The 25,276-nt window shown below is 41.2% G+C and overlaps 1 protein-coding gene across 1 annotated transcript in view; it reads left to right on the top strand.

Annotated features, from left to right (window-relative positions):
* The first annotated feature begins 5,229 nt into the window (after window positions 1-5,229).
* sema4c (sema domain, immunoglobulin domain (Ig), transmembrane domain (TM) and short cytoplasmic domain, (semaphorin) 4C) overlaps window positions 5,230-25,276 on the top strand; it is a 91,432-nt gene continuing 71,385 nt past the window's right edge. Inside the window, exon 1 of the mRNA XM_037680720.1 lies at window positions 5,230-5,277. Within this exon, the coding sequence (XP_037536648.1) occupies window positions 5,230-5,277 (48 nt within the window). The remainder of the gene's footprint in view (window positions 5,278-25,276) is intronic.

The raw sequence follows: 25,276 nt of genomic DNA, 5'->3' as shown, positions 1-25,276 counted from the left end.
ATCATATCCGGAAGATGTCTGTAAATTTCAGCTAAATCTCAGGCTTTGGTTATCCCGTGCGAATGTGCCACATAAAAAGCAGAAGTTGGGGAGTAATTTATTTATTACACGTGGTCCTTAGGTAAAACTAATCCCATGTGAATAGGGCTTAAGACCTGATTGTGTTGAAATGAGCATTTTGTCTTTTTAATGCTGTTAGAAAAACAGAAGGCAATAATTTACTTTAGCAAAGAAGCTATCAATCAGTAAGTAAGGAACTGACCGACTTCACTGAACCTTATTAATGCTTTAAGTTTTATTTGCTAACAGAATTATGCTAATTTGTCTAGCCTACATGGAGGAGGAAAAAGTAACTGCTTTCATTTAATTTCTACACCTGGAACTTTCTGAGCTCCGTTCATTTATGTCTTTCTTTCTTTTTTCTGCCTGAAGAAACGTATGGTTTGTTTACATCCTCTCTAAACACGGAATAATCTCTGAAAGGACAACAGGTTTGAACGTTATTTTAAAAGACCACCTTTATCGTCAAAGGCACAGTGAAACTGTGACAAGGTTAGACATCAGTCATGGTGGTGGGGGTGGGGGCGGGGGGACACCTTTCTCTTTGTTTAAGCAGGTAACAAAGTGCTGCTCTTCATCTTTTGTTGTCAAGGTTACAATAATAAAAGTTCAGTTATTATTTTGGAGGATGCAGGAAGAGGATCTTTGGTTCAAATCAGTCCACGCTGGAGTTTTATTGCATCACAGGGTGGAGTGGTCAAGTTGAAAACGTTTCCACCCGTGTGCGTATTCTTGAGCACCAGCTCTTCTCCCACAGAGACATCAAAATGATTAAAGCTGCCTCGTCAGCCTCACGCGTGTGCAAACACAGCGCCATCCACCCCCGTCACTCATTACACCTCTCCTCCTTTTTCTCTTTTAGGCCAATGTGACCTTCATCTGAGTCAAGTGTCGCTACTCAACATTCACGGAGAACTCTGCTGCGAAAAAAAAGGAGGTGGGGGAGAAAAAGCTGAGAAGAGATTAAAAAGGAGAGCACACGGGCGTGCGAGGAGGAGACGAACAAGTAAGAAAATAAAAACACAACGAATAGGGCGGAAAAGAAAAACACAGCAACATCGCCTTTTTTTTTAAACTCCTCTGAAACCTTTCTCAGCAAACAGCCCAATTGGCAGCATGAATCAAAGAACTGAAAAGATAATAAAGAGGAGGAGGACGGGTGGGGTAATCGACAAGAGGAAAAGAAAACGCGTGAAAAAAATTAAAAACGGAGAAGAAACGTGAAAATAAGGAGGTAAAGGAAAACCACATGGGAGGAGAGGGCAGCTGTCAGAAAGGGATCTGGAAATTATAGTCATTCTGGAGAACTCCCGGGAAGAAATGATTCTGCAGCGATACAAAGAAAGAGAAGAGACGTATGAGCCTTTCATGAGATAAGAAAAAATAGCAGAAATTTGGAGGAAAAGGGATTGAATTTGGTGCCGTATATTGGATTTTAGATTTCCTAGTGTTTTGTTAAGAATGATGCCGGAGCTGTGATTGTGTGTGAGTGTGCGCGCGAGATGCTTGCATCCTATCCCGACAAGGTATTAGTGTGTAAAAGGAAAAAGGCGGCCATTTTTCACCTGTAGAGGGGAGAAATATAAGGGCTGCCGCAGCACAGACACAAACAAAGTCAATCTACCGGAGCGCACGGGGTTTAAAGCTTTGTTCTCTGGGAATAAAGGCTGGCACGCACTCCATCTTGATGTAAAGTCTAAATCAGAATGTAATGAAAGTACATTAATATGGTTTTAGCGCAGCTATAAGTCATTGATATCTAAATGCTGAAGCCTCTATAATTCAGATAAAAGCAGCTGATAACAGCTGATGAAAATGCACGTCCACTTTTACCTTCACTGATTACTTTTTGGTGTAGAAGGAGTTAAGGCTTCGCAGCTTTATCTTTGTCTGGCGTTTATAATGTACAGCCTCCCCTTCAAACAAAGGCCCAGGTTCACTAAGATGGTGCAGCGATTTATTTGCCCTGTTTTAACACATCTTTGGCACCTGCTATTGATCCCTTTCCAACATCAAACTCACAAAGTAATCACAAATGAAACGCTGGTGCAGACAGATGCAGACAGGAAGAGTGGTGTTCCACAATGGATACGCTACAAAATAATTTTATTATATAGTTTTGAAGTCTGATTGGAAAACAGCAACAGGATTTAATGCACATTTCTGAATAGATTTTTCATGGAGGCAACACTATCTATGTTTACATGGACATTAGTAATCGGATTACACGGCCATTTGGAATAAAAACGCGTCATGTAAACGCCCCGTTCGGATTATTTGTTGATTCAGCTCGATCCGAGTGAATTTGTAATCAGAATGAGACGGGTGGTTTGTGCCGACTCATAATCTGAACGGTGTGCATGTAAACACAATCTGATCATTTTATTCTGATTGTGGAAAACTGACCATGTGCGAACTATGTCAACCTCACGTATTAGCGTCTGGCTACATGCTAATATGTCGAGGAAGCAAAAGTGGTCGGTGAGCGACACAACATTTCTATTATAGAAACTTTGAAAGAGCTCAAAATGATCTGTATCACCTGTAGCTCAGTCAGGGAGTGCAGTGACGTCTCCACCGTCATTAAAACCTGTCGCAGGTCCATTTTGGGCGCTCGGGTTTGTTTACGTTCATCCCAGAAGTAGAACAGAAGTAGAACTTCTTCTTCTGTGTTTTTTTTAAGGAGAGTGTACCACTCTGCACATGTCAGTACTTCTGTTCAGAATAAAACCCCGCTGCATGTAAACGCTCGTCGTGAACGGATTGTGCCCATGTAAACGATACATTTGGATTATTTAATCTGAAAACATTTGAATCCGATCCAAGAATTTTGTGCATGTAAACATAGCTCTTGTCTGATTCTCCTCAGAGGAATAGAGGATGAATTACACTTTTGTTACATGTCTGTCCTTTTTTTGAAAAGGCCAAAGTATAACTCGTCCTGTTGGCAAATATTTCAGGTAAGCCACATGTCGCAAACACCACGAGTCATTATGCTCGTTCATAAAACAGTTTTGTGAAATGTCTGCACAGACCAGTCTGTCTTTCTATGGCCATTCAGTAATACCCAGTGAAGCAGGCCATGTCCCATACAGACATGAGTTTTGAGAACTAAAGCTAGCACTGCAGAACCGAAAGACGTGGAGCAGAACTCAGCGAGGTTAACATGAAACTGTATCATCTTTTAAAACAGAATTTAAATCAGCTTAGAGATTCTCTTTGTGGTTAACGAATTTTCCTAACTGAATATGAAGTTGCTGTGCGTCCCTATCAAGATGTGATCAATTCAAACCCAGCTTACGTTCTCACATGTTGACTGGTGAGGCTCTGTTAGAATAGACCTTTACTGTCACTGCACCTAAAGAGAACGAAATCTGGGTTTGCTTCTCAGAGCAAAAGTAAAAACAGTATAATATAAAACAAAGAATACATATATAAAATAAACTGTATAAAAGGTAATAACAGCTTTTAAACTCTCCAAATGTGCAACACAAGCAGACTGATACGACACAAGTTGTCCCTTATTGCACTTATTCAGTTCTTGTTAAGTTCAGCAAGAGCTGACAGATAAAAACTATTTTCAAATGTTTGTTCTTGTCTTGATTGACCTGAACCTTCTCCCTGATGGTCCAAACAGACGTGTCCTTTAAGATGTTGTGGGCTTTTCCTCTGCAGCAGGAACTCTGTAGATCTTCCAGTGAAGCAGCCCTCAATCTTCTGGGCTGTGTTGATAACTCTCTGGAGCTCTTTCCTCTGAGCCACTGTGCAGCTGAGATACCCCACAGTGATGCAGAATGTTAAGATGCTCAGTCTCTGGGTGGTGTTGTTCCTCCTGAGCACTCTCAGGAAGTACAGTCTCTGCTGGGCCTTTTTCAGCAGCTCAGAGGAGTTCACGCTCCGGGTCAGATTCTCCTCAATATGGACTCCCAGGAAACTGTGGTCAGATACTTTCTCCACACTGTCTCTGCTTGTAATCAGAAGTGGGACTGCCATTTTCTTTTTCCTGATGTCGATAATCAGCTCCTTAGTCTTTGAGGTGTTGAGGAGCAGATTGTTCCCCATGCACCAAGCAGTCAGTTGTTCCACCTCGTCCCTGTAGGCCATACGTGTCAAACTCGTGGCCCAGGGGCCAAATGTGGCCCTCGTTGACATCTTATCTGCACCCAAGATGTTATTTTAAACATAAAATACTTTTATCACTTTAATTTTTTTCAGTAATCTTTGATTATGATGTCAAAAGTGCAACAGAGAACATCAAATGAGACCAATCAAATTCTTGTTGAGGAACCTGCAACCAAGAAAAGATGTTGGGTATCGAACTTGAGTTAATGGAGATTCTGAAACTGGCCCTTAGTTTGAAAAAGGTTTTAATTTTGGCCCCCTTTTGTAAGTGAGTTTGACACCCCTGCTGTAGGCGGACTCTTCCCCCCACAGAGGAAATGTTACTACGTTGTTTGACTGTTACTACCTCGCTTTGGTCTTCCTCTAAATGCTTCCATAATACCTTCTTTAAACGTGGACAACTTGTGCCAGCACAGAAGAGAGAGGTTGTTTGGTTGACAGAAAAACTTGAGGTGCTTCCTTTGCAAGGGCTTCATGGATTAGACTGGTATGCAAACTTCAAAAACTGCACCCACAGAAGGTACAGTTGATGAATCTTGCCCCTAGTTGTGTTCCTGCTAAGTGTTGGAAAACAAGATTGATCCCAAACCAATCAGCTTAACATGAGGCGTAACACCGGGGATGCTTTACATAGCTTGCAATAAAAGCTACAAACAGAGTGAAACGGCTCTTTCCAGGGAGTACCATCTGCCTGCAAAGGTTGTTAATGAATTTGAAGATGTTCCAAGTTGTCCACTGGACACCCGTTACGATGCATTATGTGCTACATTAAGTAGTTTTCAATCATGAAGCCATAACGCGTAAATGGTACTGCTATTCTCAGGGTTAAAATCTATAACTCATATGGCGTTGTGCTCCTTTAATCTCTGAAACAAACACTCATGTTAGTGCATGTGTGAAGCAGACAGTAGGTGTCCCCCTCTTGTTTGAAGTGTGTGATGAAGCGCTCTCTCGTGTACGATTAGTTGTCGGTCCGATCGAGCGACTAGAAACTCCAGCAGACTAAAGTCAATTGTCTTTGATAAAATAAGTAATTTGTATGTCAGCATGGAGACTACAGAGACGTATGAGCAGAAGAGAGACTCCAACACAAAGGTGCACGTGGATAATGAGCATAATCAATACATACATGCACAAAGCTTTAAATTAAGCTTCATACAAGACCTTGTATTCCTCAATCTCCTTTTTTTGCTTTTCCAGTGTTTTAGCACGCTCACTCCGCTCTTATTCCCCGATCTATCTGTAAAATCCTGCTTCTCCATCTGTGCCTCTCAAAGTGTGTGTTTATCTTTGCGAGGATATTGGCTGCTGATCATAAATGGCTTTTCACTGACAGGGTGCCGTCAGTCAAGCTCAGGGGAGGAAGAAAATCAGGGGAAATGAGAGGGAAGGTGTGTTTTGGGGGAGAGGCCACAGTGAATTCAGAGAGATTGAGAGAGCGATAGGAGGAGGAGAAGAAAAATGTGAGACAGGTGGAGGCACGGGTTATCTACGTTGCTGCAGCGTGACAGGTGTCAGGGATGCACTGATAAATGTGTTGCTCCTAAATGCAAAAGAGAAAGAGGAAAACCCTCATCCCCCGAGCCAAATGTTAATTCACCCAAACGCAGCCGTGCACTCTGACACACAGTACGTGCATCGCAGCAAACTACGAGCTGATGACGCGAAAACAAAACGGTAAACGGAGGTTCGTTTACAGCAACAAAGCAACTGCTGTTTTAATTTTCTGCTCATTGTGTTCATGCAAATCCAGCACTTTTCTCTTTACCTGTTGTGCCGATAAACTCGGTGTTTTATGCACATCACTCTGCAGGGAAACAATCAGTGCAGGAAGAGTCACAGCCGCCTCTTCTGTTAGCCAAATTAGACTTTTATTTACTGTCTTTCAAAGAATGTGCAACATGTTTGTATTGTATGGACTTTGTAGCTGGTGTTTTGCTTTTATTTGAAGTTCATTGATAGCTTCCAACCTATAAACAACCTATTTTTCTCGGAAATTGTTAATGATAATGAAGAGAGCTAAATCAAATTAAAATCCATTTCATTTAGAGACAAAAGACGGGTTTAGTCTGAAGTCAATCACATGCACTGATCAGCAGCAGAAAATCACCATATGAAAAGATTTTATACGCTTTTAAAATGTCTAGACTTTAAATTCTGTTTGTGTCTTTTGTACCAATTTTTTTAAACAATTTTGTGGTGAATTCCCCAGAGAACATATTTAGCTGCATCCTGTTCGATTCTTCCAAAGAAGCGTTGAATTGCACTGACAGCCAAACAAAAGGAAATATAACAAAAACAAATTGCATTTCCTGTGAAAATGTGAATTCTTGTTGCTGAATGAATTTGCTGAAAGCTACTGAACAAGCTAACTGTAAGTCTTACTTGAAATACTTTGTACACCACTAGCTGAAAAGTACTATGAATCTACTGAAATTAGCACAAAATTGTGAAGTTATCAAAAAAGTAGATAAATAAAAGCTGAAATTGGCAGAAAAAAGCTAAAAGTAGCAAAAAATGCTTAAATTAGCTAAAAGAAATCTGACAAAAAAAAACACAAAAAGCTGAAATTATAAGAAAAAAGCTCGTCAGAACCCAAAACAGCTAAAATTAGCAGAAAATCAGCTGAACAAAGCTGTAAAAGCGCAAAAAGCTGAAATTAGCAGAAAGAACCTGAAAAGAGCAAATAAAAGCTGAAATTAGCTGAAAAATAGCAACAAAGCTTAAATTAACAAAAAAAAAAAAAACAGAAATATAGCCAACAAAGTTGATATTAGAAGAAAGACAATGAAAGGAGTAAGAAAAAAGCGAAAAAGAAAAGTAAAAAAAAAAAGCATAAAACAGAAGAGAGAAGCTAAAAAGGAGAACCAAAACAATTTTTAAACAAATGGTAAAAAGTTGTACAAAGGGTTTGAAGGATGGGTGGAAAGCTCCATTTTCAATCTAGAAAACATGGTAATATATATATATATATACATATATATATATATATATATATATATATATATATATATATATATATAATAGAAAAAAAATGTAAACTGAAAATTTCACAACTACCAAAAGTGACAGCAGGAATGTCCTGAACTAGCTGAATGTTTTGATGAGTGAACTGTTAAAGCAGCACCAACGTTGTGGGATGATTAGATGCCTGTATGTAAAATAAGATTATTAGCATTCACACAATCAATCTGTGACAGGCAGCCGTCAATCTGGTTGATGTAACACCACTTTGATGGACTTTCTAAAAGAGTAGAGAAACTTTTCCCATTTTTTATTTACAAATATATTTATTTATGCAGACCAGTTATATTCTTTGCTTTTATGTCGTGTTATTTATGCAAGACATGATTGCAGGCCAAGTCTCTACAGACACACACACACCGGTTCCCCTCCACCGAATCTGATGAGGTGAACGAGTGTGAATCTGCTGCATCTTGCATTCCTCCATCCTTTCTGTCCACGCAGCACCGCTCCTTGTCTCGCTATCGATCCCATCTTATCTTCCCGTAAGGCTGAATTCTCTCTTCTCCCTTCCTCGTCTCGCGTCCTCCTACCCTTCTTTTCACCCCACTCATTGCTATCGATCAGTCTATGTGTTCAACAGAGTAGAGCGCAGGCAGTGGTTAATGTAGAGCCCGGCTGGAGGAGGCCTGCTCATGGTTCCTGTACTGCTTCTCTCTCTTAATGGGTCCAATCAGCCCCTAATAGACCCCGGCTTACAGCATCGAGACCTGCCACTCTCCTCTGACTCAGCTCACCTTTCACTTCTCCTCCTTTTGACAAATATCTGTCTGTGCTGTGTAATACACATTTCCTGCCAGCTTTATATTGCTGATGACTGTTGATCCGGCTAACTGATATGGTTGCTTTATTTTTTTTTTTTTTTCTTTCGAGGGACATACATTTATTCATTCGTAAGGAATTTACTTGTGCTGAGTATGCACAGATTTCTTCAGAAGTGTCCTGCTTTGCATTTTTTCCAGTAATGCCCATTTATTCATGGAAGCAGCACAGTAGAGCCACATCTGGCTAATTTTGGCCTTTGGGAACTGCCCTGTAGCCAGCCAGAGCATAAAAGTCTTTTATTATCCTGTTTCTTGCAGTTACAGTGCACTTTCACTCTGACTGGGATACGTGCCATGCTGAAGGGCACAAGAGAAGCACTGATAGCTTAGCAATTTCTGCTAATACAAAAAATGTTATATGACCGTTCTTAAAAAGGACGGGTATATTTATACTTGTGTATAATGGTGACAAAATGGTGAAACAACAGAGTTTCTTGTTCTGGAGAAGTAAATTCACAATATTTTGGTATGAAGCTGAAATGATTTAGGAGCTAATGCTTCCAATGCTAACATTACCTAGACTTCTAACTAAGTAAATCAGCAAGTTACTTCAAAAATTACTTTTGACACATTAAATATAGAGCAGTTTGTTAATTGACCCAAATCAAACCTTTAGAAAACATGTCTAACCTAACTTATACTAATATTAGCTGTCACAGCCTTTGCTGATCTTGCATAGCTTTTACTAGCTTCTGTTTGTTTGGATGGATGGATGGATGGATGGATGGATGGACGGACGGACGGACGGACGGACGGACGGACGGACGGACAGACAGGGAGGGAGGGAGGGAGGGAGGGAGGGAGGGAGGGAGGGAGGGAGGGATGGATGGAGGGATGATGGATGGATGATAGATGGATGATAGATGGATGATAGATGGATGGATGGATGAATGATAGATGAATGATAGATGGATGATAGATGGATGATAGATGGATGGATGATAGATGGATGATAGATGGATGGATGGATGGATGGATGGATGGATGGATGGATGATAGATGGATGATAGATGGATGGATGGATGGATGGATGGATGATGGATGATAGATGCATGGATGATAGATGGATGGATGGGTGGATGGATGGATGATGGATGATAGATGGATGGATGGGTGGATGGATGATGGATGATAGATGCATGATGTATAGACAGACCAACCAACAGACATTCTGGTCTCTTCCACTTTTACATTTGAGTCAGAATATTTAAATGAGTGTTTCCAAGCATCCTTCTCCCAGAGACAGCTGTGTGTAAACTCTGTGGAGCTGTCAGGTCATCTGAAGAGACAAAAAACTGATGTGAGAATAATTTTATTGTCATTTGTTCTATAACATTTGTAATGTTTATGATACACGTATATATGTGTATATGATACTTTATGTGTAACACTAGGCAAATAATCTGACTAACTAGTCATGTTTTTTTACTCAGTTTGACTTATGTTAGTAATTCTCAGTTTTTATTAGTGATCTCATCATGAAGCATGCCAAATTAAATAATAATACCATACATGGGATATGGTATACGGATGTTAAACAACTGCTAAGTTCATGGCAAAATCAACACAGATGTTCCTGTTTTTAGTATTTTACACCACTTTACAATGTAGCTGTTTATGTTTATTTTTTCTATCAATTATTTTATGTACTTTTCATTTTATATGCTTTTATATGATTGTCTGTCGTCTGTACCTCGTCGGTGCTCTTTGTTTAAAACAGGTCTCTCTTGTAAATGAGTCCTCGAGGCTCAATGACACTAACCTGTGGAGATAAAGGTTGAATGAATGGGATGACTAAAATCTGCAATGTCAGCTCTAACAACCTGTGAAGTGTAACTTGCGTGACTCTTCCTCCTGATTCTGAGAAAACACCTTTACGCACACGTCAGCATCATGGTGGTCAGCATTTCACACAATCAAACTGGTTCCAGTCCTGGAGCACATGTTGTCTGATCTTTGAGTCAAGCGTTAATAAATATACAGGCGCATCTCGTAAAATTTGAATATCACGAAGTTACATGTTTTTGTCATTCACTTCAAAAAGTAAAACTCATATATTACATAGATTCATTACACACAGAGTAAATGTTTCCAGCCTTTATTTCTTGTAATTTTGATGATTGTGTCTTACAGATAAACTTCTTTCAGCTGTTCCCTTCAGGGGTCATCATAGTGAACTAACTCTCACTTCCTGGTGCAACCACAGACCACTGAGCTCCCACAGCCCTCTGAGTGGAGCAGAGAGCTGCCATCTAGGATCATGGTGGCGTCAATGGTTTACAAATAATAGAAAAACTAAATTCAGTGTCTCAGAAAATGAGAATATTGTGAAGAGGTTCAGTGTTGTAAACTCCTGGAGTCTCACCCTGAGCAGCTGATTGACTCCTAGACATGAGCTACAAATGTCTCATTCCTCAAGCCCAAACACTCCTGAACCAGAGACATCAGAAGTGTCTTATCAGCTGAGGAGACAAAGAACTGGACTGTCTCTCAGTGGTCCAATGTCCTCTTTTCAGATGGAATTAAATGTTCATGTCATTTATAAGTAAATGTCCCAGAGTCTGGAGGAAGAGTGGAGAGGTCCAGAATCCACGTAGTTGAAGTCCAGAGTGAAGTTTCCACAGTCATTGATGGTTTGGGTCCATGTCCTCTGCTGGCGTTGGTCCACTATGTTCTCTGAAGTCCGCAGTCCATGCAGCATCTAGCAGGACATTGTAGAGACTTCATGTTTCCTTCTGTTGAGGAGTTTTATGGAGACGCTGATTTCATTTTCCAGCAGGACTTGGCTCCGCTCCACACTGACAAAGGTACCAACTGTGGAATATTCTCATTCTCTGAGACACTGATGTTTGGTTTTTCATTGTTTGTAAACCATAATCATCAATGTTACATGAAATAAAGGCTTTAAATATTTCACTCTGTGTAATGAATCTATGTAAAATATGAGATTCACTTTGTGAAATGATAAACAAACTGAACTTGTTCACATTATTCTAATTATTTTAGATGCACCTGTATACAAACACAGCATCAGTCTTGTTTTGCACTGCCTCTGTAACTGTGGGCCCTCCACATGTACACCACTGAAGGGTGTGTGGGCTGCTTCTGCTGGAGTCCAGCTAGGTGTAACCTTCTGCCCCGTGGCCCCCCACAGAGACCCAGGGCTGAGTGTGAACTCATGAACTCTTTCCAGAAGAACAGACCCACATCGTGGTCAGGAGACGGTGAGTGGGAGGAAAAGCACCAGAGAGCTGCTGGACAATCAGCCCCCTAAGGAACATAGTAGGTGGTCCCCCCAAGCCAGAGTACACTGTGAATGTCTCCAGACCAGTAGGAGAAACCGAGGTGGGAGGAAAGTGGTATTTGCGGAGGCGTGCGTGCTGCGAGGATCGTGATGTTTTGCATTCACCCACCCAGTGGTGGTGGATCTGGAATGAGACAGTATGTCTGGTGCCCACAGGCGTCAATACGGCCCTTTCTATTATTCAGAGCTGATTACAGCAGCAAAACGCACAGAGGTGAATACTTTTAATGAGCTTTGGAAAAGAACAGAGAAAGTTTGTCCACTGCTTATTTATTTATTTTTGCTTGTCTGAATGTGCCTGGTGGGGAACGAGGAGCATCGGTGCAAGGTTAGTTTGATCCGTGCGCTACAACGTGAAGAGCAGGTTGCAACGTATGTGTCGGTACATTTAGAGGCTGCAGGTGTGCGCATGGCGTGATGATGATCAGTGTGAATGTTCTACACAGGCGTAAACAATAAGTGACACTGGCCTCAGTGCGGTTTAGCTGTTTCTGTTCGTTTGTCGTAAGTCAGTCAATCATCACGGTCTTACGGTGGTGAGTGAACGGTGAAGACAGGTCAGAGCGCTGCCCCCGCATCCCTCGGGCCTGCACTCAGGACAGCTGGGTCGAGTCAGGGTGGAAGGCACGTGTGTTCTCACTGTGCTCGTCAGAAACAACAGACGCTGCGCTGACAGCACAAGGTCGAACAGAGAGAGGAGGAGAAACGAAGCTAGATGAGATGAAAACACAGATTCTGTCCGCTCGCGAGTAATCTGGTTATTTCTGGCTTTCAGCAAGAGATTGAATTATTAAAAGAAGTTTAGCTCTGATGCAAATGCATTTTTATTGTTGTATTCAATTGGCTAAATTCCATCTTTTTAACAGGATTAGCTGCGTTGACCAATAACATTCAAGCAGGCGTTGACTCATTCTACTGCTTTAAACATGATACATAAAATTAATGAATTAGTTTTAAAATGGCTGGTTTTGTTTTCTTTTGGTTGGGTTTGTAATTTTAGTTGTTTTGTCTTTATTGTAGCCTTTTCAGAATTTAAAAAATATTTTGTAAGATTCTAACGAGACGTGCTCGTCTCACTGATTATAGACCGAGCCGCAGAGGTTGGTGCTGATGAAATGTGCTGCTCTAATGATCACCTGGAATTAAAGTGTTCTACCTCCAGGGCTCAGGTTTGAGAACAAAGATTAAAGCTGGGCTGATGAGGCCTGACAGCGAAGGGATTCTCTAGTTTCGGCCATATTTGTGACGTTCAGTTGTCATAGTAAACGTGTCCAGCGTACAGATAGAAACATCAGCAGCCAGTTAACGTTCAGTTCTTCAGTTTCTCTTCAAATGTTTGTCAGAAATCACTGACAAAGACTGGCACGTTTTAAATAATAATAATACTGTAAGTACTGGTTAATTAGTGTAATGCCATATCACAGTGTTTTAAATTTTGATTTATTGCAATTAAAACTAATAAAATTTGATAAAGTTCAAGAAGTGTCCATTGAAACATATAATAATGTATGCAATATAATAATGAAATAATAAAAACTGATGTCATTATTGCTGCATGAGTTGAAATTCCAATTATATTTTAAAATTATAGTGTTTTGTAAACATGAACCAGCAGAGTTGGTGCATATTTTAGTATAGAATTTTATTGTCACCTAAAATCTACAACAACAAAAATAAAATTTGATAAATATTGCATGTCCACATAGAGCATGTTGTTGTTGTTGTTCTTTTGGTTTCTCCCGTTGCAGAGGTTGCACAGCGAGCAAAGTCACACAAAAAAATGTGGCTATTGATTTTCACCGGATGTCCTTTGTCACAGCCTGGAGTCAAACCTGCAACTTCTGGACTGACTACAGATCTAACCACAGTAAACAATGGGGTTCAGATTTTGATGAGAGAACGTGCACTGGCAGTGTGCATTTTACTGCATAGATATGACATTATGAGATTCTTCCTATGGGTGTTTAGAGCATTGGCGTTAGAAGCGTTTGTAATGTGAGTGTGGGGGGCATCACTGGTGGTGGTGGTGGGGTGCCTGGGGGTCCTCCCCCATAACATTTTGAATAAAGTAGATGCCATTTCCTGCATTCTGGTGTATTTTAATCTGCATTTACCTACATATACACTTGATTCAATAACTATTTTAGAGTTATTGGCACAAGAAGTAGCCCGACCAACAGCTCTCCTTGTGTGAATAGAGCACGCTCCGCTTCTCTCACGAATCCTAACCCCCACCCGGTCAACAACTGCCGGAACTAACGTAGCGCACTAGGCTAGCGGCGTGCAATAGAGATGTGCTAGCTAAGATGCTACAGTCATAGCGCTACGCTTCTCTCACGCATCTTACCCCCACCCCACCCCCACACTCTGGTCAACAACTGCCAGTACTAATGTAGCGCTAAGCTAGTGTGCAACACAGAAGTGTCTCCCCCTCCTCCCCACACCCCATTCACCAAAACCCCCAAAGAGATGAGTGCCCTGCAAAGGCAAGTGACCTCAGAGAAACACTGCGTGTGGTGAGTTGTTGTAGGTAACCAGGAAAACCTGGAGTGGACCTTTAGTGGTTTGGGTATTCTCCTATTAATCAAGTGTCATGGTATTGTTCACGAAGCAATAGGAACAGCACTGGGTGAACTAATATTTAATGGTAAATGTGGGGGAGTCCAAACAAATATTTTCTAAATGTGAGAGGGACACGTCCCCTTCATATATAATTGATGTGACGCCTATGGTTTAGAGTCATGCTAATTCTCACATGCTCACAGCCTTCCCCAGCTGTTCCCACAACATGTTCCCATTGCTACGAAGAAAATAGTTTTGTTGCAAACCATAACTGCTCTTTTTAAGAAGCTATGAATGTTACAGTTTATATAAGTAAATGATTGGAGTGGCCAAAGATTAATCTATGCTGCTGACCAAGGCCACCATTGTCCACCACAGGCTCCACTGTAGGACCTGGTCATGAATAAAATAGCTTTTTTATTTATTTAATGCTAATTGAATAGCTTCTTGTAACTAACTAGCCTGTTAACATTCTTTGTTGTATCACAACTTTGTCTTGTTAAAACTATTTTGGTGCCAACAAACCTGCTTTTATCCACTGAAAATGTTGCAACAAATGAAGGCGTCATCTCAGATGTAATGAAAGTTTCAGCAGTTGTGAAAAATCTGAGTGTTTTGCGTTCAATCTGCTTCCTTCACACGGAGGTTTCTGTCATCGCAGACCAAACGCACATACGGTCCGGCTGTTCGATTACCCCAACGCCAGCCTGTCCGGATTCATCTCGCCCCTCAGCCTCCCCCTCCATCACTTCCCCAGGTCTGAGCAGGTGTTTGGCCTGCAGTCAGAGCCCAAATCAGATCCATTTCATCTGTAATCAGCTGGAGCCCCTGGCACTCATGGCTGAGATCAGAGCACCGATCAAAGAATTATAAGCTGGCCACGCCTGACCAGCCAACCGAAACAACAAGAACAAGGCGGTTGAAGTGTGGCCAGGGGATGGGGGGGATGAGCAAGAACTGAAGCACTGAAGGGATGAAAGGAGTGAAGATGGAAATTTGAAAGCTTACAGAGTCTCTTAGGGGAGAGACATGAAAGAAACAGGGTGCGAGGGGAGGAAAGAGTAAGATGTTACACACCCAACTCCTCCGGGAGTTTCTTCTTCCTTTTTTATATATGTAGAGTTTCATTAACTATATTGTCCGCTTTAAACTGGATCAATTAGTTTCAGATGTAAATTCCAGCTGTGAAGTAAAACAGAGAGTGCATGACTACAACGTAGCGCTCCTGATCTGGTTGGTAAATCATTCATTTTATGCTAATCCTGTGGTCGGAGGACTACAAATGATCGGCTGTGTGCATATTGATGAAAAAGGCAGCCTTAATAGAGACGTATCAGAGGAACAACACATCCATGTCACAACTCTTTAGCATTCATCTTCCTCAGCCTGAGCCCTCTTTTACAAGCAGACATCTAAACACAAGCAGTCCAGGAGACACATCTTGTTCATGTTTGATCAGCCCTCTGTTCGGACATGTGCACCCTCTTCCAGGACTGAGCTCCTTTAAGCTGTGCAGACTCACACAAACACAATGCACCTGCTTTGAGTGTCCACCTGTGTTTTTGTGTTGGACCCTCAAAAAGCTGGGTGTGCACGACATGGACAGTGTGCTTGTTTCACCAGGGTAAATGGATTGTACTTATACAGCACCTTTCTGTCTTATCAAGACACTCAAAGCTCTTTACAACACAATCTGTATCCTCATTTACCCATCCATACATCACTCTACTAGATCTATACAAAGAATAATTAGTGCTTTATCACATTCATACACCAATACAATGGTCCTCTGGTGTAGCAGATGAGCAGTTTTGCTCTGGACTTGAACCCACAACCTTTAAATATTTTCATTGATGCATTGCCCTTCAATATATTTTTCCATTCATAAAGCTTTTGTAAGAGTCGCTCATTTCGTGTGAGCTCAGATTTCAATCGTCAAAATGAATTTTGATGGACCTCCTAGTTTTTAAAGTTTGATCTCTGACCAGAAGCCCTCAGCTGTGAAATTCATTGAACGTCGTGACACCATTCATGTGATAAGTCTGCTCCCAAGGCGCTCTGACTCTCAGATAACATTTTCAACCCTTCAGAATACATTTGAATCTCCAAGATGAAACTGAGTGAACTCGGGTCATAAATTATCATTTTGCAATGAAGCTTTCTGTGCGGGGGAAAAAATGGTTTGAGCAATTTGTCGTAAGTGCTCTGCTTGAAAGTAAAAGTTCAAACAGCTGAACTGTACTACAAATTAAACCACTCCTCTTTTATGGCTGTTCTTTACTTCTGAATCTTCTGCCTGGAGGGTAAAACTTTATTGTACGTTACAACATCAAAACAGCTGTGAAAGGATTTGTATTATTATTTGAATCCAACTTTATGTTTCTCATAAGACGACACTTTAACTTGGGCGTCATTCAGGTCCATGGAGCTAGCTCAGTCAGCTCTAAATCAAAGTGTTATTTTATTTAAATAAAATTAATGAAAACTGAGTGAAAAGTTGTATTTAAGTTAAAACATTGCTAATCTTTATGCAAAACTCAAGAACCTTTTTAGTTTGTCTGAAGAGACTAAAGCTTGTTTAAAATTATAAGGTTTTAGCTTTTTATGCTAGTATGCTAGTACCCAGGCTGCGGGAGCTCGATAGTCCGTGCCTCAGTCTTGTACCGTATTTTCCGCCGTACACGTTGCACTGCCCTATAAGTCGCATCAGTCCAAATATGTCTTAATTCAGTGGAAAAATCCATTAACATATCGCTTCGCCATATATGTCGCATCTGTTATGCGTCACCGCTGACGCATCGCGTTTCTGACACGTCAGCGGTGACAACCTGGAAATGTGGGCCGGTGTTGTGCCAAAAATCGATTGGCTGCCAAATGTCGGCCGCTGGAGCATGCACGGGAGGACTTTAACAAGAATTTAACAAGATTAACACTTAAAAACAATTATTTGTTTGCTTGAAATCATAGCAAAGGTGTGTCTCAGTCTAACTTTTCCTTAATAAATGCACTTTGACGGTCAAATCAGCTGCATTTCAAAAGCGGATAACCGGAAGTAGGTGCGTGCACAAGAAGACTCACTGTGCATTTCTTTGAAATTTAACAAGATAACCACCTAAAACAATTATTTGTATGTGGCAAGCCGATTGTGTCATTAATAGCCACTTTTACTTATTACATGACACAATGGCATACCATACTACTCGAGTGCCATCTAGCGGCTGAAAATGGTAGTGTTCAATAGTTTTATTCAGAATGAATGTAAACGGTCATATCTCAGCCAAAAATTGGTGAAAAAAAAAAACATAAATATGTTGCTTCGGCGTATAAGTTGCAGGGCATGCAAATTATGCAAAAAAATGCAACTTATAGGGCGAAAAATAATAATAATCTTGAGGTTGCGATTTCAAGCCCAGGTTGTATCATGTCGGGCGTCCAGCGTGAAACAACATCCAAATCCTTCGATTAGCCCATTGCTTGCTTCGGCGACCCCAGAAGGGAGTAGCCGAAAAAACTTCCATGCTAACAGTGCCCATTGTCAACATTAAAGTTGTCATAAATCTAATTAGTTTTGCAAAGTTGTGTTAATACATATTTATTTAGACTAATAAAAATCAAGTTTTGACTGAAGTGAATGTAGTTGAAGCGTTTTTACAACTTTTCCAAGACATCAAACCCCTTTGGTGCTAAAGGCTTTGGAAGAAGCTTGTGAATACAGTTTACTTTGAAATGAAAGATCTTCAAGCTAAATAGGAAGTTGGGAAATGACAGACGTTTTTTGGGTTCTTGAACGTTGTAAAATTGTTTTTCAATGCTTGGAAGCTGTGGAGATCATTCTGATCAACTTGTGCACCAGTAAAGAATAACACCGCCAGCATGACCCTCAAAAAGATGCAAATCTCCTTTTCACAGCTTTTGTATTCATGATATAATAATTATTTTATTTATACTTTGTACTTTTTCTTAGAAATGTATCATTACAGCCTCTAGTAAACTCTGCTAGTGATCATTAGTTTCTACTTGAAGACGTTCTCCTGTTTCAAAGACTTTTTATCTACAAATAGTTTCTCACATTCAAACTTTTTGACATCAATCAATATCTGCAGTTTCAGAAACCGGTACATGTCTAACCATTAATGCTCCAGTTTTCCTCCGTGAGGATTTCAAAGTGAGAAGAACGCACCATAAAAGTTTTGGAGCTGCTCTCAACCCCCTAAGTCCACAAGGTGTGAAATTGTTTGTTCCCATTTGTTCCATTCAGCTGAAACAGCTTCTGTGTGTGCGAGAGACTTCTTATTTGTGTGTTTTGAAAAGCTGCCAGAGCAATAAAAGGTGGAGGGAAGCGAGAGGACACAGGGTTGCAGGAAGGAAGGAAGGAAGGAAGGAAGGAAGGAAGGGAGCGTATGGTAGCTTCTGTGATTGTTTTTACGTGAAGGGAAGATGAAGGGTGGGGGCAGTTCAAGTCCATCCTGTTGGACTGTGTGTGTGTGTGTGTGTGGTTGGGGGCAGTTGCAGGTTAATGGACATTAAGTCTGTCCTTGTGTGATAGTCAGAGTGAGGGCGGTGCTCGACGTGCCCGGGCTTTTGGTAACTCTCGAAAGGTCAGAGGTTAAAAGTCAAACAATGCCTGGGAGGACTAACAATCAGCCATGACTACAAGCAGGAAGGTTTTCTGTATGTTTCTCAGCGCTCGGCTTTTAGGGAAAGACAAGGCGGGGGGTAAATGAAGGACAGGAAGGGAACAACGGAAACCAGCAGGATAGAGAGGCAACGAAAAGAGGACAGACAGATTGGGGTTGAAAATGTTCTTCTCTTCCACTTGTTTTCCCCCGCTCTTCCATCCACTCACCAAACAATCGTGCATCGCTTCTCGCTACAGGGGCTCATCTGATCTCCAAATACACCCTGACATGAAACGCACACCAAGAACCCACACGTATACACAATGGCAGATGCACGGAGGAGCTCAGCAACCTAATCAGAACATGTGGCCTGTTTCTCTGGATGTTTTAATGAGCCCTCCAATGTAGAGTGGTGATTGAAATTATTAGGCTGTTGTGTCTCAGCTCATTAGCTGAGCCCGGCTCACCAACAACACCAGCAGCTAAAAGATGATTTGATACTGCCTGCAGAGTTATGTGACACCACGGGACCTTAAAGAGGCCGTGGTGACAGACGGAGCGACTGACTTAATTTGGCCTTCAGGGGAAAGCAGGACTTAATTCATCTTCTCGCGACACAGCAAGGGATTTTATGTGTTGGTTTGATGGAAAGAAAAAAGAAAGGAAAAAAAAAATCATGGTAGGCAGATTGCAGCCGTCTCCCTCGTCACCCGTAAAGTTCCCTGCAGACGTGCCTTGAAGATTCAGAGACCGACTTTAACAGCAGAGGGATGTCAAAAATGAGAAAAATCATAAATCCTGAGTTTTACCTCAGGTGGTGAGCGGCTCATTTTGTTTCTCTCAGAACAGATAAATCATTCAGGATGAGATGAAGTGCAGAATGTATCAATACAACATGGATTTTATTTCCATCCATTCATTTTCCACCACTTTTCTGTGGTCGTCTCATGGGGACAATATGTCCAGAAGGGAAACCCGGTCATCCCTCTCCACAGCAACACCATCCAGCTCCTCTTGGGGGATCCCAAGGAGTTATCATAACCCCTCCAATGGAATACACAGTTCCTCCAGTTTGTTCTGGATCTGCCTTGAGGTCCCTACCAATGGGAAGTACCAGGAAACGTTTACAGGTGAGCACCCTAATCAGATGTCTGAACCACTTCAGCTGACTCCTCTCAATGCTGGAGAGCAACACCTCTACTGCAGTGTCCCCCAGACAATGGAGCTCCTCACCCCATCTCCAAGTCTGAGCCTGTTCACCCTGAGGAGCACACTGGTTCACCTGTTTGAAACCAGCATCTTGTTGTTTCAGTTGTGATCCAAACTCCAGTGAGGCATCAGTTTCTGCCTCAAGTGGAGTTCAAGTATAATGTTGAGAATTGATTGAATGGGGTTTGAGATGGATCGAAGGATCGAGGTCTCGTCCTCAGTAATCAAAGCGTTGTTCCAGTCCACCGCGGTGAAGAAGGAGCTGAGCCAAAAGGCAAAGCTTTCAGTTTATTGGTCCAACTTTGTTCCATCTTTCACCTTCAGTCTTGAGGAGTTATTTATGTTTAAACCATAAATTTTTTGCTTGATTGTATTTTAGGTGCTTCAAAAGTTTAAATGCTGTTATTTAACAACAACAACAACAAAAGTAGATTCACCTGCATTTCAATACAATTCTGCTGGAAATGTTTGTAAACTTACACTACGTTTGTGTTGATTCTTTATTGTAGTTCTGCAACTTTTACTTTAAAATCACTTTATAACTACTGTTGTTAGGCACTTTGGTGATCATTTTAAAATTATTTCTCCAACAATGAGTCAAAGCAAAGCAGTGGTACTCTGACCGTCTGGATTTTATCAGAATTGGGCAAAATACCCCAACATGAATTTAATGAAACATGGACGAACTCAGAGACATTTGATTAAATTACAAATGAGACCATTGGTACTGCCATGCTCTCTTGGTGCTATAGTTCATTTAGTTTTTAATTTAAAAAAATAATCTTTTTTTTTTAATGAACATTTTCATTCATGTATTTAGTAAGTTTGACTGCTAGCACAATCACTCAAAACCCAAACATGTCAGGTGTTAGTCTGGACCCCGGAATATAAACTTAGCCAGCACTCGAAGATAAAAGATAAAATATTTAATTATCCAAAAATAAAGATGTGATGTAGCGTAGCAGTTAGCAAAATAAAATTAAAAAAGGAACTGAGATACAAAAATGATAAGATGGTGTGGCAGCAAACAAACAAACAAACAAACACTAAGAAGCAAACCCATAAGGAGCTGACAAGGATAAAGGCAGGGCGACTATCGAGGATAACTGACTGAAAAGTGGATGGCACAGTATTACCTGTTTGAAAGTGTTTTTATTTTATTTATTTAATAATCAACATTGGGAAACGATTCCCTGACAGTTCTAGAAAGGTTAGATTTATCTGAACCTTGTATGTTCCTTGAATAATAAATGTTCTTTATTTTAGCTGTTTTCAAGTCTAGAAATTGTATGTATGGGTTGAGATGAGCCAGCTTTGGTAAGTCAGGGTCAGCGCACCAAGGCCTCTGGCTTCGACTAACGTTCATGTCAGTAGTGCTGAAGAGGGAGCTGAGCTGCAAGAAGCTCTCTGTTCACCAGTTGGTCTACATTCCCCAACTATGGTCACGACCTCTGGGTAGAGTCCAAAAGAATGAGACTGCAAACACAAGCAGTCAAAATGAGTTTTTGTGGACTCTCCTTTAGAGGCAGGGTGAGATGTTCAGTTATCCAGAAGAGACTCGGAGTAGAACCGCTACTCCTCCACGTCGAGAGGAGCCAGTTGAGGTGGTTCGAACATCTGGTAAGGATGCCCCCTGGGTGCCAGGACATGCTGGAGATATTATGTCTTTAGACTGGCTTTGGAATCCTCCCAGAAGAGGTGGCTGAGGAAAGACATGTTTGGACCTGCCTGCTCCAGAGCTAGTGGAAGATGATGGATGGACAGACAGTTGAGATGTGAACAATAAACACTTTTTCTAAAGAATTATTGACAAATCTTGTGCTGCTTCCAGTGTAATGTTTCCAAACTTTAAACTTTTTTTTTTTCTTTTACCAGTATGGACATTTTGATGAGCCGCTTAACACAAGATATTAAACATGCACAGATTTTTTTATGTGCTGTTTTCTGACATACAAACCTTGACTCTCATCTTTGGTTTTATCCTCACATCTCATCCTCGTCATCTCTTTTAGTGTTTACCTGCTGCCTCTTCTTTTAATTCCCACCTTCCAAACGCCCACTTTATTCCTTACGCTCCAGCACTAAGATGAGACAGGAACTGCTGACTGAGAATATTTTTAACTTCATCCTTGTTGACACTCTCTCGCTCTCTTTCTCTTCTCAAACTCTCTCAAACTTTGATTTTTTTTGCCTCTCAATCCCTTCGCTGCTCACCCAAGCGTTGGCCCGTCAAGGCCATCAGCATCGATCCAATAAAGCTGCTAGCCTTCACTGCAAGCCTTGCAGAGCTTTTACCCAAACCCAGCACACTCATTTAATGGCACATTGCCATGATCTGATCTGGAGCTCAAGCATAGAGGGGGGTAATGTTCTTTTTCTTATTTCCCGCTCAAAAGTATAATCAATAATGGTCTCAGAGACTCGACTAAGGCGCACAAATAAACCAAAACACACATCTGAGGATCTCTATGAACAACTCACCGCACAGAGAGAATGTTTGTTTGCCAGCACTGGAGTTTCAAATTCATGACTTCCTGGTAGGCTACTGTATTTTTATTTATAATTTTTTTTGTAACCAGCTGTGTTACAGACACTGTTCAGAAATAAAAAAAAAAACATTGACTGTGTGTATTTGTGTACAATACCAGTATGTACTAAAAAAAATCTTTTGGTGTAAATATCTCATCTCATTATTTTGTATTTCTGTACAGCACTTTGTGATTTTATATATGAAAAGTGCTAAATAAATAAAGTTTACTTAGCCATGTTACACCGTGGACACCTGCGACTTATCGACAAGTGCGGCCTATATATGTACAAAATTATTTTATTTTTAATTTAGTAGGCGCGGCTTATATTCGAGTGTACTCAATAGTCCTGAAATTACAATTGATCACTATCTTCATATTCCTTATGCTCCGCTGTCAGGATCTACTGGCAGCAGAGCAAAAGTTGCAAGAGTCCCCCTCCCCGTTCACTCCTCCCCGCCCCGTTTCATTGGTCCACTGTAACCAGTTCAGTAATTTCACTGGTCAGATTTTTTTTAACCTTTATTTATACGAGTCATAAGGAGCCACCCCCCAAGAGAGACGTGTATTGGGCAGCTATGTGAGCGCCCGGGTGTGACGAGGTTTAATGTTTTGGCGGCATGAAGCTCGTTAGCACATCAAAAAATTAATACATAAATAAATAAATAAATTAGCCCCAGGGTTCAAAGCGTGTGAAAAAAGTAGCAGCTTATAGTCCAGAAATGTGGTTGTTTTTTAGTGTGGTGCTACAGTTAGACATGTTGTGCACCTTAATTCAGTTCTTATGGGAATAATTAAAATCCAAAGAGCCATCAACAGCGCCATTTCTACTCTTGGTTTACACAAAAAAAAGGTAAAGTTTAAAACTGTAATCCTGTCTTTTTTATTATTATTAATTATAGTTATATGATTTGCTTAGTATAAAACATGAAGGTTTTCCTGATACGTCTGCAGGACAGGTTGCAGTGGATTTCTGTGCTGAGGTTTTGAAACGTCTAGAGCGTTGTGCTTCAGTTTAAATGGAGGGGAGGTGAACTGTCTTTTGAGTGTGGCGCAGCGGCACTTAAAACTGACATTTAAAACGGAGCGTGGCAGGTAAACACAGGCTTTACACTACTGAGTTTTCTACTTTAAACAGGAGAAACGGCCCTGAATGGCCACGATGGACAAAATATTCTTCTCTGGCAGAACTTAGTGCACTTTGAACAAAAAAGAGCCAGTGGTACATACCGCTTTAAGCAATTACTGTAGCTTTTAAAAACGTGCAATTTTGTATGTTCAGCTTTTTTAAGAAAAAAGTTAGCTTTTCTACGTGTACTTTCATAAGGACTCAGTTGGATACTTTTTTTTTTATCTTAAAGCATGAGCATTAGTAAGATGGTTTTATAATTTGGAATAGTCAGAGTCAGAGTCAGAGTTTCTTTATTGTCATTCGCACCTCATGTGGTACATGTGGTGGAGCGAAATTATGTACACAGGGTCCCAGTTACATCCAACAATAAAATGAATAAGAAAAACAGTAATAACATCTAAGATGTGAACTAAGAAAAACATCAACTAAATATACACTCAGCACTCATAACATAAAACATTGAACATCACCACAAACATGAACATGAGTCTGTGAGCAGATGTGCACGCATGAACACATCAACATTGAAACAGATCAGCAGCAACATGAAACAGATCAGCAGCAACATGATATGGTTTTTCACAGTGATTATTCTAGTTAGAGATTCATGAGTCTAACAGCCTCAGGGTAGAAGCTGTTCCTCAGTCTAGTGGTTCTACACTTAATGCTCCTTAACCTCCTTCCTGAGGGGAGTGGGGCAAAAAGTGTGTGTGCTGGGTGGGTGGGGTCCTTCATGATGCAGGTGGCCCTCTTCCTGCATCTGGAGGTGTAGATGTCTGTGATGGTGGGGAGACTGACTCCAACAGATTTCTGTGCAGCCTTCACCACTCTCTGCAAAGCTTTTCTTTCTGCAGCTGTGCAGCCTCCATGCCACACGTTGATGCTGGAGCACAGGATGCTCTCCACTGCACACCTGTAGAAGGAGGTGAGGACTGAGCTTCCCAGACCAGCTCGCCTCAGCCGTCTGAGGAAGTAGAGTCTCTGATGAGCTTTCTTGATCAGGCTGGTGGTGTTGTTGCTCCAGCTGAGGTTGTCATTCATGTGTACACCCAAGTACTTGTAGCTGGAGACCACTTCCACCGCAGATCCTCTTATGTGGGGTGTAGGTGTTTTTGTTCCTTCTGAAGTCCACAATCATCTCCTTTGTCTTCTTCACATTGATGTGAAGGTTATTCTCTCTGCACCAGCTCTCCAGGTGTTCCACCTCCTGCCTGTAGCTGGACTCATCATTGTTTGTGATGCATCCCACCACCGCTGTATCATCTGCAAATTTTACAATGTGACAGCCTGGATGGGTATCTGCACAATCATATGTGAGCAGAGTAAACAGGAGGGGGCTCAACACACATCCCTGAGGAGAGCCAGTGCTGAGGGTTATGGTGGAGGAGGAGAGGTTGTGGATCCTCACTAACTGTGGTCTGTTTGTTAAAAAGTCTAGTACCCAGTTGCAGATGGAGGGGCTTAGTCCTAGTGTGGATAGTTTGTCCATCAGGGTTTGGGGGATCATGGTGTTGAAGGCGGATGTGAAGTCCACAAAGAGCATACGGACGTAAGAGTTTTTCTGCTCCAGGTGGTTGAGTGCAGTGTGGACCACAGAGGAGATTGCATCCTCTGTTGATCGGTTCTCACGGTATGCGTACTCATTAGTTTGTGATGCCAATTTTTAGTGAGAGTTGTAACGTAAATGAAGTAAATAGAGTGCTTTGCCTTTTGGTTCAGCTCTTTCATCACCATCACAAACTGGAGCAACACCCCCACTATTGCAGGGGAAGCTCCTTTCATTGATTTGTCTTTCAGTCCATCTTGCCTCCTGAAAACCACTCCCAGATTCTTCAATTCCACTTCTTCAGATAAAGACTCACCAGGCCATTGATTGGCCAAGGAGCCATGCC

The sequence above is a fragment of the Nematolebias whitei genome, chromosome 8 (genome assembly GCF_014905685.2).
Source record: "Nematolebias whitei isolate Nwh7 chromosome 8, NemWhi1, whole genome shotgun sequence".
Classification (NCBI taxonomy): Eukaryota; Metazoa; Chordata; class Actinopteri; order Cyprinodontiformes; family Rivulidae; genus Nematolebias; species Nematolebias whitei.
Note: the sequence above shows the minus strand (reverse complement) of the source record. Positions and strands in the feature narration are given on the sequence as shown.